The 17,437-nt window shown below is 47.7% G+C and overlaps 1 protein-coding gene across 2 annotated transcripts in view; it reads left to right on the top strand.

The window, feature by feature from the left end:
- kctd16b (potassium channel tetramerization domain containing 16b) overlaps positions 1-17,437 on the top strand; it is a 323,779-nt gene that overhangs the window by 199,673 nt on the left and 106,669 nt on the right. Inside the window, exon 2 of one of the 2 annotated variants that reach the window (XM_038795824.1) lies at positions 2,909-3,055. The exons of the other annotated variant lie outside the window; for it this stretch is intronic. Coding sequence (XP_038651752.1) covers positions 2,909-3,055 — 147 coding nt within the window. The remainder of the gene's footprint in view (positions 1-2,908; positions 3,056-17,437) is intronic. 2 annotated transcript variants of the gene reach the window in all.

Genomic DNA, 17,437 nt, shown 5'->3' on the forward strand with positions numbered 1-17,437 from the left:
TTGAAAATTGTCTTTAACATCCTGACTTGCCAATGTGACATGTAATATGATATATCTCTTACATATTAAAGATGATTTATGGTTGGTGCATTCTAAAGCACCTGTAGGTGGCACCATAGGGGATTTGTTAAGTGACTCGAAGTACAGTGGGGCTCAAATTAGGTCATGTGACTGCCCCTCTGTTTTGAGCCATCCTTACTGATTAGCTGCAGCAAGTAAATGTTGTGCAACAAAGGAGGAATTTGAAAGTCAAAAGAACACATGATAAACTGCGAGCGACAGTCTGCTGCCTCAATGCCAATTCCGCTGACAGAGGAAATATTAAAATACCTACCTGTTCTTCAGATGATTGGTAGCAGCCTGAGCTGTCTCTCCCAGATCACAGCAAAAAACTACACGTGGTGGGAATCGTCAAGTGAGTCTGGCCTTTGTGTAGATGATTATTGTGATCTAACAACTCAGTATCACATTGAATCCCATCATGGATGGTGCTTTGACCCTGACAGTGAACCAGAGAAGAAATGTGGATGCAGTGGTGTCGTGGTAATGTCGGTGGGCTAGTAATCCAGAGGTCCAGACTCGTGCTCCAAGGACCTGGCTTCAAATCCCCCACAATGGCTGGTGAAATTTAAATTCAATTAATAAACCTGGACCATAAGCATCGTGGTTAGCACTATGGCTTCACAATGCCAGGGTCCCAGGTTCGATTCCTGGCTCGGGTCATTGTCTGTGTGGATTCTGCACATTCTCCGGTGTTCCAGTTTCCTCCTACAAGTCCTGAAAGACGCGCTGTTAGGTAATTCGGACATTCTGAATTCTCCCTCCGCGTACCCGAGCAGGCGCCGGAATGTGGCAACCAGGGGCTTTTCACAGTAACTTCATTTGCAGTGTTAATGTAAGCCCACTTGTGACAATAATAAAGATGATTTATTTTATTTAAGGCCGGTCTCAACTGTCATCGATTGCCATAAACAGACATCTACTTCACTCATGCCCTTCACGGAAGGAAAACGGCAATCCCTACCCGGTCTGATTTACAAGTGACTCCAGGGCCACAGCAATGTAGTTGACTCTTAACTGCTCTCTGAAATGGCCAAGCGAGTCACTCAGCTCAAGGGGCAATTAGGGATGGGCAACAAATGCTGGATTTTCCAGTGACGCCTACCAGCCATGAAAGACTAAAGAGAATCAAAACCAGCAGTGGAACAGCAAAATTGTGCAGGTAAAGAAAATAATATCACAAATGTGAGAAGAGTTGTGTGGGGGGAGTTCCATCTGAACTTTTGTGCACTGAGGCGGCCTTTAAAAATGGCATGCCGGTCTTCAGAAAACAAAGTTGCACTAATTAGTGCCCGACCCGCCAGCGTGATTTCATGGGACTCGCCCCTTTATGTGACAAAGACATAGAACATATAGTGCAGAAGGAGGCCATTCGGCCCATCAAGTTTGCACCAACCCATTTAAGCCCTCACTTCCAACCAATCACCCTAACCCAATAACCCCTCCTAACTTTTTTTGGACACTAAGGGCAATTTAGCATGGCCAATCCACCTAACCTGCACATCCATGGACTGTGGGAGGAAACCGGAGCACCCGGAGGAAACCCACGCAGATACGGGGAGAACGGGCAGACTCCACACAGACAGTGACCCAGCAGGGAATAGAACCTGGGACCCTGGCGCTGTGAAGCCACAGTGCTAACCACTATGCTACCGTGCTGCCCCTTATGTGTTTTGCACTAAGGGCGGGAGTCTCCGTTGCGAGTCCATGCTCCCTACTGCTGCCAGCAGGGATGGAGAATTTGTCGCTCAGCCAAATTTCCATTCACTGCAGTCAAACTGGAGAATCCTGCCGGCGTGAAGGAACAGAGAATCAAAGTCTGAATCCCAAACGATGTGGTGGAGAAAGACACTGTTGGTGCAGGCGGCTTCAATGCCATTTTTCCCGCCTGCTAGCGCTCTTTGCCAACATTCTGGAAAATACTGTCCTCAGTCTTGCCCTCGTTTGTGCGCACTATAGAAGATCGACGAATGCATGTGAATAAATTTCTTGTTCTGACAAGGAGTCCCTCCCACTCTCACTGTCACCCAGAGGAGCGCGAGAATGAAGACACAGTATCATCACTTCATTTCACACATGCAGGGACTACGATGTGCGATTAAACTATATAGATTGTAATGCAGGCAGCATAGATGTTGATGCTGGCTGCTCATTTCAGTGATCTTTGTGTTCATTCAGTGGTTTACCACACCATTTGCTGAATGCATCAGCAGTGGGGACCAATACCGTGGGTGGTTAGCACCACTTAGAACTAGTTTGCATATTTTAAAGAGGATGCATTATGGCTGAAGCAGGTGTTGCAGATTGTGGTTGAAGAAAATCTGATCGGGGAAAGAGTGAAGAATGGCATAACAAGTGGGAGAACAGGCTAAAAGGTTTTTGGATACTGGAGGTCTTGGTGCAGGAGATGGAAAGGAGGAGCAATGCCCTCTATCTGCACTGGGGCTGGAGGATCACTTGATGTTCAGTCAAAGGGCAATGGGAGCAGATAGCTGTGGAGGTGAAAGCCAGGAATCAGGTCCCGGGGACCTGGGCGCAGTGCCACAGGATGTTCAATGACCTCATGTGTGTGGTCAAGGTCAGTGACTGCAACCTTGAATGTAATTTCCTACCAGGCGTGCTGTAGTCTCATTTACTGATCAACTCTCATCACTCGCCTATCAACAGTCTCTATAAATCAGGACCTTATACTAAACACTTATGTGCATTATCTCACCGTCGCATACTGCTGTGAGCCTCACAATCACACCTCAGAGCTTGCACATACCGCCAGCTATTCTATCATGACAGCAAGATCAACCAAACAGATTTCAGGACACTTACTAAGACACTTCCCTTTATCTTGCAGGACAAGGTGCTGGACAATTCAATTCAGCAGGTGCTAACCAGAGAGGCACAAGCATACCTAACCATGTCCTAAACCTCATGGCCATTTTTGGGACAGCCATTGCCGAGGATGTGATGAGAGGCAAGGTTGAAACCATGGAGGATGATGGTATGCTCATTTTTAATCTTCCTTTTCACACCTACTTCTCCCTCATTCCATAATCTCGTCTGAATAGCAAGCTTTCGATGGCATGTACAGGCACCTTTTACATTCTTGCCCTTCTGCACCACCACCGCAGCCTTGTATCTTTTTCCTTTCACTCCCTTTCAAGAGGTACAACTGTACCAGGGGCTGGTTTAGCACACGGCTAAATCGAAGGCTTTGAAAGCAGACCAAGGCAGGCCAGCAGCACGGTTCAATTCCCGTACCAACCTTCCCGAACAGGTGCCAGAATGTGGCGACTAGGGGCTTTTCACAGTAACTTCATTTGAAGCCTACTTGTGACAATAAGCATTTTTCATTTTTTCAGTGATGGTCAGTGACAGCGAGAAGGTAAAGTTTAACCATTACTGAATGAAGAATTGGGGTTGCGGTTACTGACATTGTATTTGGATAAGCTTCTCATGGACAGATCTGCCAGAATAGCTCATAACCTCTATCTCCTTCTCCCCATGGCACTCCTTAGTCACTTGCCATTTAATGGCAAACTTTGACACTTGAGCCACATAAGATGATATTAAAGCAGATGGCCATAAAGTTGGTCAAAGAGACAGACTTTAATAGTGTCTTCGAGGAGGACAGAGAGGGAGAGAGATTTAAGGTGGGAATTCCAGCGATTGGGGCCCATGCAGTCGAAGCACAGCTACCAGTGGGAATGTAGAACTTGAAATACAAACAGATCGGGCGCGATTCTCCTGAGTTACGAAAACTCGGGAAGCTGGCGTCAAAAACGGGCGCGTTTGACGCCAGCCTCCGCCCCCCCCCCCAACCGGGAACCGATTCACCTCCCCGGTCGGGGCTAGCATCGCACGGCCGTGAACTCCGGCATCACGGGCTTAACGAATTTCGTTAAGCCCGCTAGCCAAAGTTAGCGACGGCTGACGCGTCAGATGACGTCAGCCGCGCATGCGCGGATTGGACGACTCCAACCCACGTATGCGCGGATGACGTCATCACGCATATGCGTGAAACATGCGCATGCGCGGGTCGGTATGCCCCGCAGAAGCCCCGCGGATGGATCCATCGGGGCGGCGGAGGGAGAAAGAGTGTGCGGGGTAAGTACCCGCTGCCCGCGATCGGTGCCCACCGATCGCGGGCCCATACCACGGCCGTGCCAATCGGTGCCATGGTTCCCGAGAACGGGACTTTACAGCCGTTTTCACGAACGGTCAGACCAGGTGTGTTTTACGCTTGTAAAAATGGCTGTAAAGGCCTTGGAAATCGGCCCATCGGCCAGGGGTGAATAGCTGCTCGCCGTAAAAAAACGGCGGGCAGCGATTCGTGTCGGGAGGCAGGCGTGGGGGGGGGGGGGAGAATAGCGGGAGGGCGTCGGACCAGCGTGTCCGTAAAAATTTACGCCGCCCGCTATTCTCCGAATTTTCGTGAGAGCGGAGAATTGCGCCCGATATCTTATCAAATGGTGGAGCAGGCTTGAGGGGCCTTTAGGCCTACTCCTGCTACTATTTTGTATGTTCATAATGCTGAAGCAATTTAAATTGGAATGCTCGAGAGGCTAGAATTGGATGAGCGTAGACACCTTAGAGGGTGTCAAATTCATGTTGCATGCTGACTGATATTGTTATCTGCTGTTTCTGTATTTTTCCAGTGGTTGCTCACTGTTGCACTCTAATACCTAAATCAATATGGCATCTACTGTGTTGTGTCCCACAGGTGTGCTGCAGATGACATTTTGGAGCAGTGCCCCAAAGCAAAACAAACCCAATTTCTCATCCATATTCTTTGTGAAGGCATTTAGATATCAGGCTTTTAAAGAGGTACACAATGTATGTTCAAATATGTATACCGAATTGGAACATTGAAAACATACCTAGTCTTTTTATATTTCAGCAATTACGTGGGAGGGGTATTGGCAATGAGGAAGGGGAAGGTAGGGAATTTATCTTCAGCCGGTAGGTTTTTTGCCCAATGTTGATCAGTGGTACAAGACCATCTATTGAGATGGGTTGTGGATGTTTAACGTAGGGGGACAGCCAAGATGCAAAAACAATGACTCCCGAGATGGCTGACTGCAAAGTCTATCTCGGTGCAAATATGGTTTCGAAGGGCTGTATTCAGGTGATTTTTCAACTGTGATGTGGGGATTGATTTTGGGGATTAAACTGAGCCACTTTTGATCTTGTGGATGGAATGTGTTTCAATCTTTGAAATTTTGGCTGGGTGTTTAAACTGAAGAGCAAACAAATCGCCATTGTTGCATTTTTATATATTTTATCCAAGCATTATTTTAACTTGTATGTATCCTTTATTATGAATTGAAAATGTTGGTTATTTATTTTAAGTTTGATTTTGTTTACCCTGTATTCTGGTATTTGCTACTTCTCAGGATTTTTCGAAGTTAAAGTATGTTTGTAGCTCCAGGTCGACCACACACTAGGTCAAAGGCAGTCCAGTGTTGCCCAACTAGCTCTAAAGGAGCCCAATAAACAGGGTAGTATCAGATTTCTTTGGTTTATCTAAGGCATAAGAATGATCAGATCTCAGTCGCACAGAAACACACATGGGGAAATTTTAACTTTTTGTTGTCTATTGAAATAGACAAGGAGTGTTGTGAGCTGTCACATGCTGCTCAATCTTGCTGGTTTCCCATGCTTTCCTCACTGTCTATTCTTTTTAATCTTTGTCTTTCCTACCTTTTTGGGGGGGATTTCCTTGTTAAGGCTCTTTATGGTCAGGCATATAATTCAAGGGCAGCAGGACCATTTTTGGGTCCTGACCCTGTCTGTGTCAATGGTCTGCCTACCTGCATGATCTTACTGGAGGCAGCCAATTAACTGGCTGCCTTAGCAGTCGCTGCATAATTAGGGACAGCAGGCAGCACATAGATGCAGGAGAGTCAATTGCAGGGGCCAGCAGAAGGGATTGGTCAGCACTGCTCAGGCAGAGGAAGAGCAAGGGGGCACTTCAAGATAGAGGCCCCTCAAAAGGGAGCAGACATCGTGTTTAAAAAGCCAGGCACAGGATGTCAGGGCCGTCATCGTGATGGGGAGGGGGAACTCCTCCACATAAATGTGTTTGAATCATAGAATCATATAATTTACAGTGCAGAAAGAGGCCATTTGGCCCATCGATTCTGCACCGGCCCTTGGAAGGGCACTCCACTTAAGTCCATGCCTCCATCCTAACCCTATAGTACACCCACATAACCTTTTGGACACTAAGGGGCAATTTATCATGGCCAATCCGCCAAACCTACACGTCTTTGGACTGTGGGAGGAAACCGGAGCAGCCAGAGGAAACCCACACAGACACAGGGAGGAAGCTCAAACTCTGCACAGACAGCCACCTGAAGCCGGAATTGAACCCGGGTCCACGGAAACCCTTGTTATCTTTAATCTTCTCCAGCACTTCAACTCTCAGATATCTGAACTCCTCTAATTCTGACCACTTGAGTATTCCTGATTTTAAACACTTCAACTCTGGCGGCTTTGCGGCTCTGCTGCTCTCCCTAAGACATTACTTAAGACCTAACTTCTTGACCAAGTTTTTGGTTATTGGTCCCAATATCTTATTAAATCGCTCAGCCAAATGACAGTCCTGTCAAGCCCGTTGGGACATATTACAAACATCAAACGTGCCATATAATTATAGGTTATTACTTAATAGTGTAGGGTGTTACGTCTCTGGTTACTAGTCATTCATCAACCAACATAAAAAAAAAATTATCTGGTTACTTATTTCATTTGCTGTTTGTGGTTTGGACACAGAGGTACCATATTCAGCCTGTGGGATCACTTACCAGCATGCGCATCAACCTAACACTGCTGCTGTGGAAGTAGAATATGCAGATTAATCATGCACTGTGGTCCACCTGTCCATATGCAGGCTATATCAAATTTTGTTGCAGTAAGACATATTCACAGATAATAATGGGTGTTATTGTGTTGAGGTGAATGCTCAACGAGGTTAGTATTGAATGGAAGTTTATGTTATAGCTCAATGTTTTGTTTACAAATGAAATGAAAATCGCTTATTGTCATGAGTAGGCTTCAATGAAGTTACTGTGAAAAGCCCCTAGTCGCCACATTCCGCGCCTGTTCGGGGAGGCTGGTATGGGAATTGAATCGTGCGGCTGGCCAGTCTTGGTCTGCTTTAAAAGCCAGCGATTTAGTCCAGTGTGCTAAACCAGCCATAGTGTGAGTACAACAAAAGAGTGAAGAATGTGTCCTTTGAAATTCAGTTGCCTGCCAGGTCCATTAGGAAGTAGGAAGCTTGGGGTGAGGGTGGCTACCAATAAGCTGATGTTCGTTGTTGCAAGTGGACAAAGCTAATCCCAAAATTTAGTCATCTGTTTTGGGCCATTCCGCCCCCCACCTCCCCCCCGCACAATAAAAGAAAAATCAAAGCCAATTGGGTGTAAATTTCCCAATTTGGCATAATTACTTCTGCTTGTGAGAGTCATTATTGTGGAGCTCTGTTGCTACAGTAACAATTGTCTGTGTTCCCTTAACTGATGCAGCATGAGACTTGAATCCAACATTGCACTGTAAATGAATGTAGCAGCATGGCACTGATCCATAGCACTCACTGGAATATGAGGGCTGTCAAAGATAGCAGCCACAAATGCTGCCCCAATTGCATGTGGTAGAACCTTCAGATGGAGTTACATCCATTTATGGGTCTTTGCCCCTTCGCCTCGGAGAACATTAGAAAAATGAATCACCAATTTAATACTGTATTTATTTTCTAATCTCATTCCAAACCGCATAATGAATAGTTTGACTTTTGTAACCAGAGAGCCCTGGAATAACGGTGACATACTAGACACTTTGGTTCCTGTATATTTTATTGTTGATCCAGCTTTTCCATGTTTAAGGGACTGAAAGGAAGTATATGGGGCTGTATCTTCCTCTCTGGATAGAAATGGAACAAATGCTGTATTTTTAACGTAACCTTTGACCTTGGGAAACTGTACCATCTTGAAATATGTTCCTGATTGAAATTATAATTTCAATGGTGTCATTAAAAAAATAGCACTTGCATAGCAATCATGTAACAATGTTCTATTAATATCACAGTAAACAGTAAAATTGCTTGAATATTGGTTAACCTAACCATGGAACGTACCGTGGCCGGGATTCTCCCCTACCCGGCGGGGCGGGGGGTCCCGGCGTGATGGAGGAAGTCTCCACACCTTTAGGGGCCAAGCCCTAACATTGAGGGGTTAGGCCCGCGCCGGAGTGGTTGGTGCTCTGTCAGCTCGCGTGGAAGGCCTTTGGCACCACGACAGCCGGGGCCGAAGGGACTTCGCCGGCCGGCGGATGTCCACGCATGCGCCGGAACGTCAGCGGCTGCTGACGTCAACCCCGCGCATGCGCAGGGAGGGGGTCACTTCCGCCTCCGCCATGGTGAAGACTATGGCGAAGGCAGAAGGAAAAGAGTACCCCCACGGCACAGGCCCGCCCGCCGATCGGTGGATCCTGATCGCGGGCCAGGCCACCGTGGGGCACCCCCCTGGGGCCAGATCGCCCCAGGACCCGCCCCAGGACCCCAGAGCCTGCCCGCGCTGCCTGCTCCTGCCGGTAAGGTAGGTGGTTTGTTCCATGCCGGCGGGAGAGGCATGACAGCGGCGGGACTTCGGCCCATCGTGGGCTGGAGAATCGCCGAGGGGGGGCACGCTGATCGGCACGGAGCGATTCCCGCCCCCACTGAATCACTGGTGCCGGAGAATTCGGGACACGGCGGGGGCGGGATTGATGCCGGCCCCCGGCGATTAACGGACCCGGCGGTGTGTCGGAGAACCCCGCCCCGTATTTTTGTTAAATGCCTCAATGTATGTTGCTAAATTGCTTTCTTCCTAATGAGGTACAGCAGTAGCCGTGTAACATGCGACACCCCTGTCCTCGCTGAACTACACTGGTTGCCAGTTAAGCGATGGCTTGACTTCAAAATTCTGACACAAAAGTAAAATTGTGCAAATACTGGAAATCTTAAATTAAAACTGAAAATGTTGAAATGCTGAAAGGGGCTGGTTTAGCACAGTGAGCTAAACAGCTGGCTTGTGATGCAGAACAAGGCCAGCAGTGCCGGTTCAATTCCCGTACCGGCCCCCCTGAACAGGTGCCGAAATGTGGTGACTAGGGGCTTATCACAATAACTTCATTGAAGCCTACTTGTGACAATAAGCGATTATTATTATTATTACTCATCACCTCTGGCAGCAGCTTTGGGGTGTGTGGGGTGTGTGGGGTGTGTGGGGGGGGGGGGGGGGGGGGGGGGGGGGGGGGGGGGTAGAAATAGAGTTATTTTGCGGCATTTTCATCTTGTCTACGACTTCTGAGTTATCCGCGCTCCTCTACTCCTGGTCTGTTGAGCAATATCCACTTTAATCACTGCATGATGTGCAACGGCACTTTCAGCTGCTGAGGTCCTACGCTCTGGAATTCTGTCCCTCAACCTCTCCATCTCTCCACATCATTGTCCTCTTTAAAGTTGCTTCTTAAAACCTATCCCTTTGACCAAACTTTTACTCATCAGGTCTAATATGGCTCATGTGGCTCAGTGTCATATCTTGGTGTATAATGCCTTGGGCGGTTTAATTATGTTAAGGATGCTATATAAATGCAAGTGAGCATGAAAAATAAATATAATTATTGAATCTAGGAGTAACTTAACTGAAATAATCTTTGTGGCGCTGGAATATCATCACTTGTATTTTCATGCTGCAGCCATGTTTTCTCGGTCTCTTTATGTTCCTCTGCACTTTTAAGCCTGGGGTTTTCTCCCAACGTTCGTATGTAGGATCTGGAAATCTTGATTTGGGGAAAAGTTTCCCAAATTGCTGGATCTTCATCTTGTTTAAGGGTGGATGGGGGTGTGGGGGGGGGGGGGGGGGGGGCTGGAATGGGGTGACATGTGCAGGATGGAGTAGAGCCTGGCATCCTTGTACCCAGATTGGATCCAATCGGGTGCCAAGGCATGCTGGTTAAAAGGGCAGCCTAGGTTCTCATGCATTCCCTCAGTTGTATTATGAAATATTAGGTCATTGAGGCCTCATTTCCCTCACCCAATCAGTAACTCATCCACTCCCCACACCCATACATGGCAACATGCTATTCCATGCCCCCTGCCCATTCCCATGGCTCTTTTTAAGAACCCCACTGATGTTAAATACAAGGGTATTCTAAGACTCAGAATGGGTAACTTGAAACACTGGTTCTTAGTGGTGTATATTTTCAATGTAGTATGCTGTGAGAAAAGATATGTGAACCAGGGAGGAATAGTCCAATCATTTTGTGATCAATTAATAAAGAATTAAGAAAGAAAAATGCACAACAAGAAGGACTATAATACACTACTACACTACATTTAACTACACTGAAGGGTATACACACACACTATTAGATTAAGTTGCCCCTTTGTTCCCAACTACCTATATTTCCTGAATTCAGAGATGCCCATTGTTCCGCAGCAACATCCAATATCAAGGGCGCGATCTACCAGCTTGCCCGAGCGCCTTGTGGCCAGTAGATCCGGGGAGGCTTCCCGCAGTTTCCCGGCAGCCTTTATCCCTCACTCCCCCTTTCATGGGCATGGCACCCTCAGGCCCTGACCCTTGGCAGTGGCAGCCTGCACCTGAGCACATCGGCACTGCCAATCTGGCACCCAGGCAATGCCCTGGTAGCACCAACTGGGCAGCTTGACAGTGCCAGTTGGCAATGAAAGGGTGCTTCAGTGCCAGGGGGGTGCCAGGGCACTATCCTGCCCTGTTCACAATCACCCACGGGGCTCTAATGACCTCTGAGAGTCCCAATTGAGGCATCGCCGGTGTGGCCAGTTACTCCCAGGTGCTGGATGAATGCAGCCTCATATCAACCGTGCATATTTAAATGAGTGTTCTGCAGTGTAAGGATTCTATGATTCTAAGCTAGTGGTTTTGCACCTGATATACTCTTGACAGTTAAAGTTTCCTCCACATTGTAAATTAGTATCAGAGAAGGCAAGTATTATACAATTAAAATGATTTTATAATCACAGATAACGCTTGGGTGCATTTTACTTTCGGCCCTTCTTCTATTGGAATTATCTCAAATGTATTTTGATGCCTTTTCTCAAATCTGGGGCGAAATTCTCCGACCCCCAGCAGGGTTGGAGAATCGCCTGGGGCCGCCGAATATCCCGCTCCCGCCGTGGCAGAGATTCTCCGCCACCCCGGAAGTGGCGGTGGCGGGAATCTCGCCACTCCGATTGGAGAGGCACCTGCGGTGATTCTCCGGCCCGGATGGGCCGAAGTCCCGCCGCTGGGAGGCCTCTCCCGCCGCCGAGGTTTGAACCACCTCTGGAACGGCGGGATCAGTGGCGCGAGCGGGCCCTGGGATCCTGGGGGGGAGGCAGGGGTGATCGAACCCCGGGGGGTGCCCCCACGGTGGCCTGGCCCGCGATCGGGGCCCCACGCTCAGACTCCGGGCCAGTGCCCTGGGTGCACTATTTCTCCTCCGCGGCCGCTACGGCCTTCGCCATGGCGGAAGAGGAAGAGAACCCCACATCGCGCATGCGCCGGCAGTGACGTTAGCGGCCAGCTGCCGCTGACGTCACTGCCGGCGCATGCGCCGACCGGCGAAAGCCTTTCAGCCAGCCCCGCTGCCGGGGGCGCCGGTTTTCTGCGCCAGTCTTCTGGTGCCAACCGTTCCGGCGCGGGGCTGGCCCCCAAAGGTGGGGAGAATTCCCCATCTTTGAGGAGGCCCGACCCCAGAGTGGTTGGCGCCACTCCCCTACGCCGGGACCCTCCGTCACGCCGGGTAGGGGAGAATCCAGCCCCTGTTTGGAAGTCCTTCTTCCAATGGAGGCATACACTATTTTCTAAATGGGGAAATGCTTTGGAAATCAGCAGCACAAAGGGACTTGGAAGTCCTTGTTCATGATTCTCTTAAAGTTAACGTGCAGGTTCAGTCGGCAATTAGGAAGGCAAATGTAATGTTCGCATTCATGTCGAGAGGGCTAGAATACAAGACCTCTCTGAGCTGTATAAGGCTCTGGTCAGACCCCATTTGGAGTATTGTGAGCAGTATTGGGCTCCATATCTGAGGAAGGATGTGCTGGCCTTGGAAAGGGTCCAGAGGAGGTTCACAAGAATGATCCCTGGAATGAAAAGCTTGTCATTTGAGGAACAATTGAGGACTCTGTGTCCGTACTCATTGGAATTTAGAAGGATGAGGGGGGATCTTATTGAAACTTTCAGGATACTGCAAGACCTGGATAGAGTGGGCGTGGAGAGGATGTTTCCACTTGTAGGAAAAACTAGAACCAGAGGACACATTCTCAGACTAAAGGGACGATCCTTTAAAACAGAGATGAGGAGGAATTTCTTCAGCCAGAGGGTGGTGAATTTATGGAACTCTTTGCCGCAGAAGGCTGTGGAGGCCAAATCACTGAGTGTCTTTAAGACAGAGATAGATAGGTTCTTGATTAATAAGAGGATCAGGGGTTATTGGGAGAAGGCAGGAGAATGGGATGAGAAAAATATCAGCCATCGGTGGAGCAGACCCGATGGGCCGAGTGGCCTAATTCTGCTCCTATGTTTTATAGTCTTATGTTGTGGCATTGACAAGCTTGGCTGTAAATCAAAGCCCCAGGTGAGCACCTTGCTTCACACTATTTATGAAACACCGTCCCAAAACCTTCTTTCAATATCATCATAACAGTGGAAGTTCATTAAGGAAGTTAGAATTCTGAAGCATAATAATAGCAGGGAATGACTGAGGAGAGAATAATTATAATAACTTAATGAATATTTTCTGGCAGTATTCATAAAAGAAAATAATATGAATTTGCCAAGCAATCTTTAACATCAAAATACACTCGACTGTAGAGTGTATTGTCATGCAGGAGAGGTACAATCTCAGAGGTTGAAGATGATGTCAATCCGGGGTTGCTGAGGGAGGTTAATGAACAAAGACATGAGTTTGAATTCCACCATGATAGCTGGAGAAATTACATTTAGTTAATATATAAATCTGAGGAGCTAGCTTCAGTTATAGTAACCATGTAACTGCCAGGTTGGTGTTGAAAATAAATCTGGTTCACGAATTCCTACAGTGCAGAAGGAGGCCATTCGACCCATCGAGTCTGCACCAGCTCTCTGAAAGAGCACCCAACCCAGACACAATCCCCCGTCATTACACGGTTACCCCACCTAACCTTTGGACACTAAGGGGCAATTTTATCATGGCCAATTCACCTAACCTGCACATCTTTGGACTGTGGGAGGACACCGGAGTGCCCGGGGAAACCCACGCAGACACGGGGAGAAAGTTGTGCATACTCCACATAAACAGTCACCCGAGGTCAGAATTGAACCCTGGTCTTTGATGCTGTGAGGCAGCTAACCTCTGTGCCACCGTGCTGCCCTATTCAGATCTGTTGTGTCTAATCTACAAAAATAACTTGCATGCCAAAATCAAGCTTGTTAAATATGCAGACAACCTAAGGGGAAAGCAGTCGAGATAGAAGGAGGAATTTCAAATCATGTTTTGCAGGTAGACTGCTGGAAGGTTCTGCAAGAGGCTCAATCTATGTTACATGTAGCAGGTGAGATGCCTGCTGAAATGGCACCCAGTGGTACCTTGTCTGGCTATCAGATTGTCCTGGGGTCAGCCGACCATTCCTGGTCTCAGCGGGGACCTCAACTTCCTTTGTGGAACCTGGAGACTCCATTGAGATGCACAGTGATCAGTTTTGTATTTGCCTGTTGCGGCCTCAGTCTCTTCTACATCTGCTTCGAGAGAAGAGCATCAATCGCGAACAGACCACTAAGGCCATTAAAATGACTTACAAAGTACTTGCACAGCACGTCTATATAGGCAACCTCCTCGGTCAGATGGGCCCCTCAATAGCCCATGAAAACAGCAGTGTGAAAAAAAGCCCCATGGCTCAGGCCAAAATAAGTATATGGCTTTCATATTAACTTCTGCTGGGCATAGTGACTTAAAGATCCTCCAATGATTCAGGTGGGGATTTTCAGAAGGACTTAGATCAGTTAGACAATTGTAAACACAAATGAAATTTAATATTCACATGTAAAGCATTGAGCCTTGGGTGAAGAAAATGAAATAAGCATGAAATGAATGGAATATAATTAGTAGAGAGAGACTTAAAATGGATCTGGGAATATCATCACTTTAATGTTGAGGCACTATTTCAAAGTAATTAAAATGCAAATAGAATGTTGGGTTATGTAGCAAGATAAATCTACAAAGGTTATGCTAAGGCATTAGAAAGCACTCATCTTATTACATTCAGGATTTGATGTTCTGGTCACCATGTTACAAAAGGGATAAGCATACAGACAGAAGGATGTGAAGAAGAGCAGTGAACTCCTGAGCATTAAGGGCCATGAGGAGACGTTAGAAATGTTTACCACCTAAAGAAACACGCATTTGGAAAGGTCTTTATTAAAGAAGAAAGCTTCTTAAAATGTATCAGTGAGATAAACTTGGAGTATGAGTAAGTCAAACTAGTGGGACGAGAAATTGTAAAGTTAAGTAATGAAAAAGTAAAGATAAAACAGATGTTTGGAAGAATGTGCATACTGAAAGAGTGATCACTTAGTGTCTACTGTGTGTTGCAATCAGAGTGTACATAGGTTAGATCAGTGAGAACGGAGCAGCAGCCAGGAAATTCGGCGAGAACCGGAAAACGCAATTCTCTCCAGTCAAGATCGTGATTTCAACCCTTTTTAAAAATAAATTTAGAGTACCCAATTAATTTTTCCAATTAAGGGGTAATTTAGCGTGGCCAATCTACCTAGCCTGCACATCTTTGGGTTGTGGAGGCAAAACCCACGCAAACACAGGGAGAATGTGCAAACTCCACACGGACAGTGACCCAGAGCCGGGATTGAACCTGGGACCTCGGCGCCGTGAGGCAGCAGGACTAACGCACTGCGCCACCGTGTTGCCCGTGATTTCAACCCTGCTCGCTAGTGGACTAATGTGAAAAATGACATGGGAGTCCCGGAACCTCATTTTAATACATCAGCATGTCATTAGAATAGAATTTACAGTGCAGAAGGAGGCCATTCAGCCCATCGAGTCTGCACCGGCTCCTAGAAAGAGCACCCTACCCAAGGTTAACACCTCCACCCTATCCCCACCTAGTAACCCAGTCCAACACTAAGGGCAATTTTGGACACTAAGGACAATTTATCATGGCCAATCCACCTAACCTGCACATCATTGGACTGTGGGAGGAAACCGGAGCACCCGGAGGAAACCCACGGACACACGGGGAAGATGTGCAGACTCCACACAGACAGTGACCCAAGCCGGAATCGAACCTGGGACCCTGGAGCTGTAAAGCGATCGTGCTATCCACAATGCTACCGTGCTCCCCTAGCGAGCACTCACTCCAGGATTTCCCCTCCCTCCCACCCCGATTCCCGGCTTCAGTCACTGTCTGTGCGGAGTCTGCACGTTCTCCCTGTGTCTGCGTGGGTTTCCTCTGGCAGCTACGGTTTCTCCTCACAAGTCCCTAAAGATGTGCTGTTAGGTAATTGGACATTCTGAATTATCCCTCTGTGTACCCGAACAGGTGCCGGAATGTGGCGACGAGGGGCTTTTCACAGTAACTTCATTGTAGTGTTAGTGTAAGCCTATTTGTGACACTAAAGATTATCATTATTAAGATACCAAAAAACAAAACCACCAGCTCTCAAGCCAGCACACAACCCACCACCACTTACCCCGGTCCCAATTGCAGCCCCACATCGGCGGAAAGGCGGCTAAATGAGCAGCACAGACCACCCGAAAAAGACACACCGATACAGGGCATGGTGGTAGAGAGAGAGGGAGAGAGAACTCCCTTTACAAAATAAAAGAATCAAGACAAAATGTAGAGTAACTGCAAAAGTAACACAACAAACAATTAAGTACAAGGCAAATCCGCCACCACTCAAGACTGTCTACCCCCCCACCCTCCCCTGGCTCCAGCAACAGCCCCACGTTGGTGGAAAGGCGCCTGCAAGCAGCACAGTCCACTGGTAAAGGACAAGTAGTGCACGGTTGAGGAGAGAGAGAGAGAGAGCACCCCTCCCTCTCACTAGCACAGAAGCAGCAGGGCCGTAACTGGTGAGCTCCCAGCCTCTAAGTTCAAAAACAATACATAACAAAAATACAATAATAAACATATAATCCCCCAACAATAAAACAAAAAAGACCAACATCAGTAAAAGCAGTACACATAATAATAATCGCTTATTGCCACAAGTAGGCTTCAATTAAGTTACTGTGAAAAGCCCCTAGTGAAAGGGGAGGGAGTGAGGTTTAGTGGAGAGGTGCTCATTGAGGGGGAAGAGCATGGATGGATGTCCAGGAATGGTAGAGGGCTGAGGGTCAGGACATTGTCAGGTGTCCTCATTGCTCACTTTGATTTTCCCTTCCTTTCAGTTTATGATTCTGTAGAATCATGGAGCCAGTCGAGTTGGCTGTTCTATTGATTGTGATCAGTAGATTTAGATTCACTGTCACGTAGACCGTGGTACAGTGAAAGTATTATTCTGTTTACAGTCCAGGAAATCATTCCATATATGTGAAACATGGGACATGCGATAAGTACACAAAATGTAAACACATAGACATAGACATCGAGTGAAGCATATGGAGTATAGTGCAGACAACAGTTGAGAAGATGCGTACAGGGTTCAGTTCAGTCCCTAACAGAGTTGTTTAGGAGTCTGGTAACAGCAGGCGGGAAGAAGCTGTTTTTGAATCTGCTGGTGCGTGTTCTCAGACTTTTGTGTCTTCTGCCTGATGGAAGAGGTTGGAAGTGTGAATAATCGGGTGGGAGGGATCTTTGTTTATGCTGCCCGCTTTCCCAAGGCAGCGGGAGGTGTCGACAGAGTCAATGGATGGGAGGTGGGTTCCCATGGTAGACTCTCTGTAGTTTCTTACAGTTTTGGGCTGAACAATTTGCATACCAAGCTGTGATGCAGCCAGATAGGATGCTTTCTATGGTGCATCTGTAAAAACTGGTAAGAGTCAGTGTGGACATGCCGCGTTTCCTTAGTTTCCTGAGGAAGTACAGGCGCTTTTGGTCATAGCGTCTACTTGGGTGGACCAGGACATACTGTTGATGCTGTGTAAACATAGGAATTTGAAGCTGTCATCTATCTCCACCTCGGTGCCATTGATGCAGACAGGGGTGTGTACAACACTTTGTTTCCTGAAGTCAATGATCAGCTCAGGGCCGGCTCAAGGCACCGGCAACTCGGGCAGTTGCCCGGGGCGCCATGTGCTAGGGGGCGCCAGAGACTCGGGTCCCGCGCATGCGCAGTTGGGCCAGTGCCAACCAGCGCATGCGCGGTGGCCACCCTCCCCC

The sequence above is a fragment of the Scyliorhinus canicula genome, chromosome 4, assembly GCF_902713615.1.
Source record: "Scyliorhinus canicula chromosome 4, sScyCan1.1, whole genome shotgun sequence".
In the NCBI taxonomy this organism is placed as follows: domain Eukaryota; kingdom Metazoa; phylum Chordata; class Chondrichthyes; order Carcharhiniformes; family Scyliorhinidae; genus Scyliorhinus; species Scyliorhinus canicula.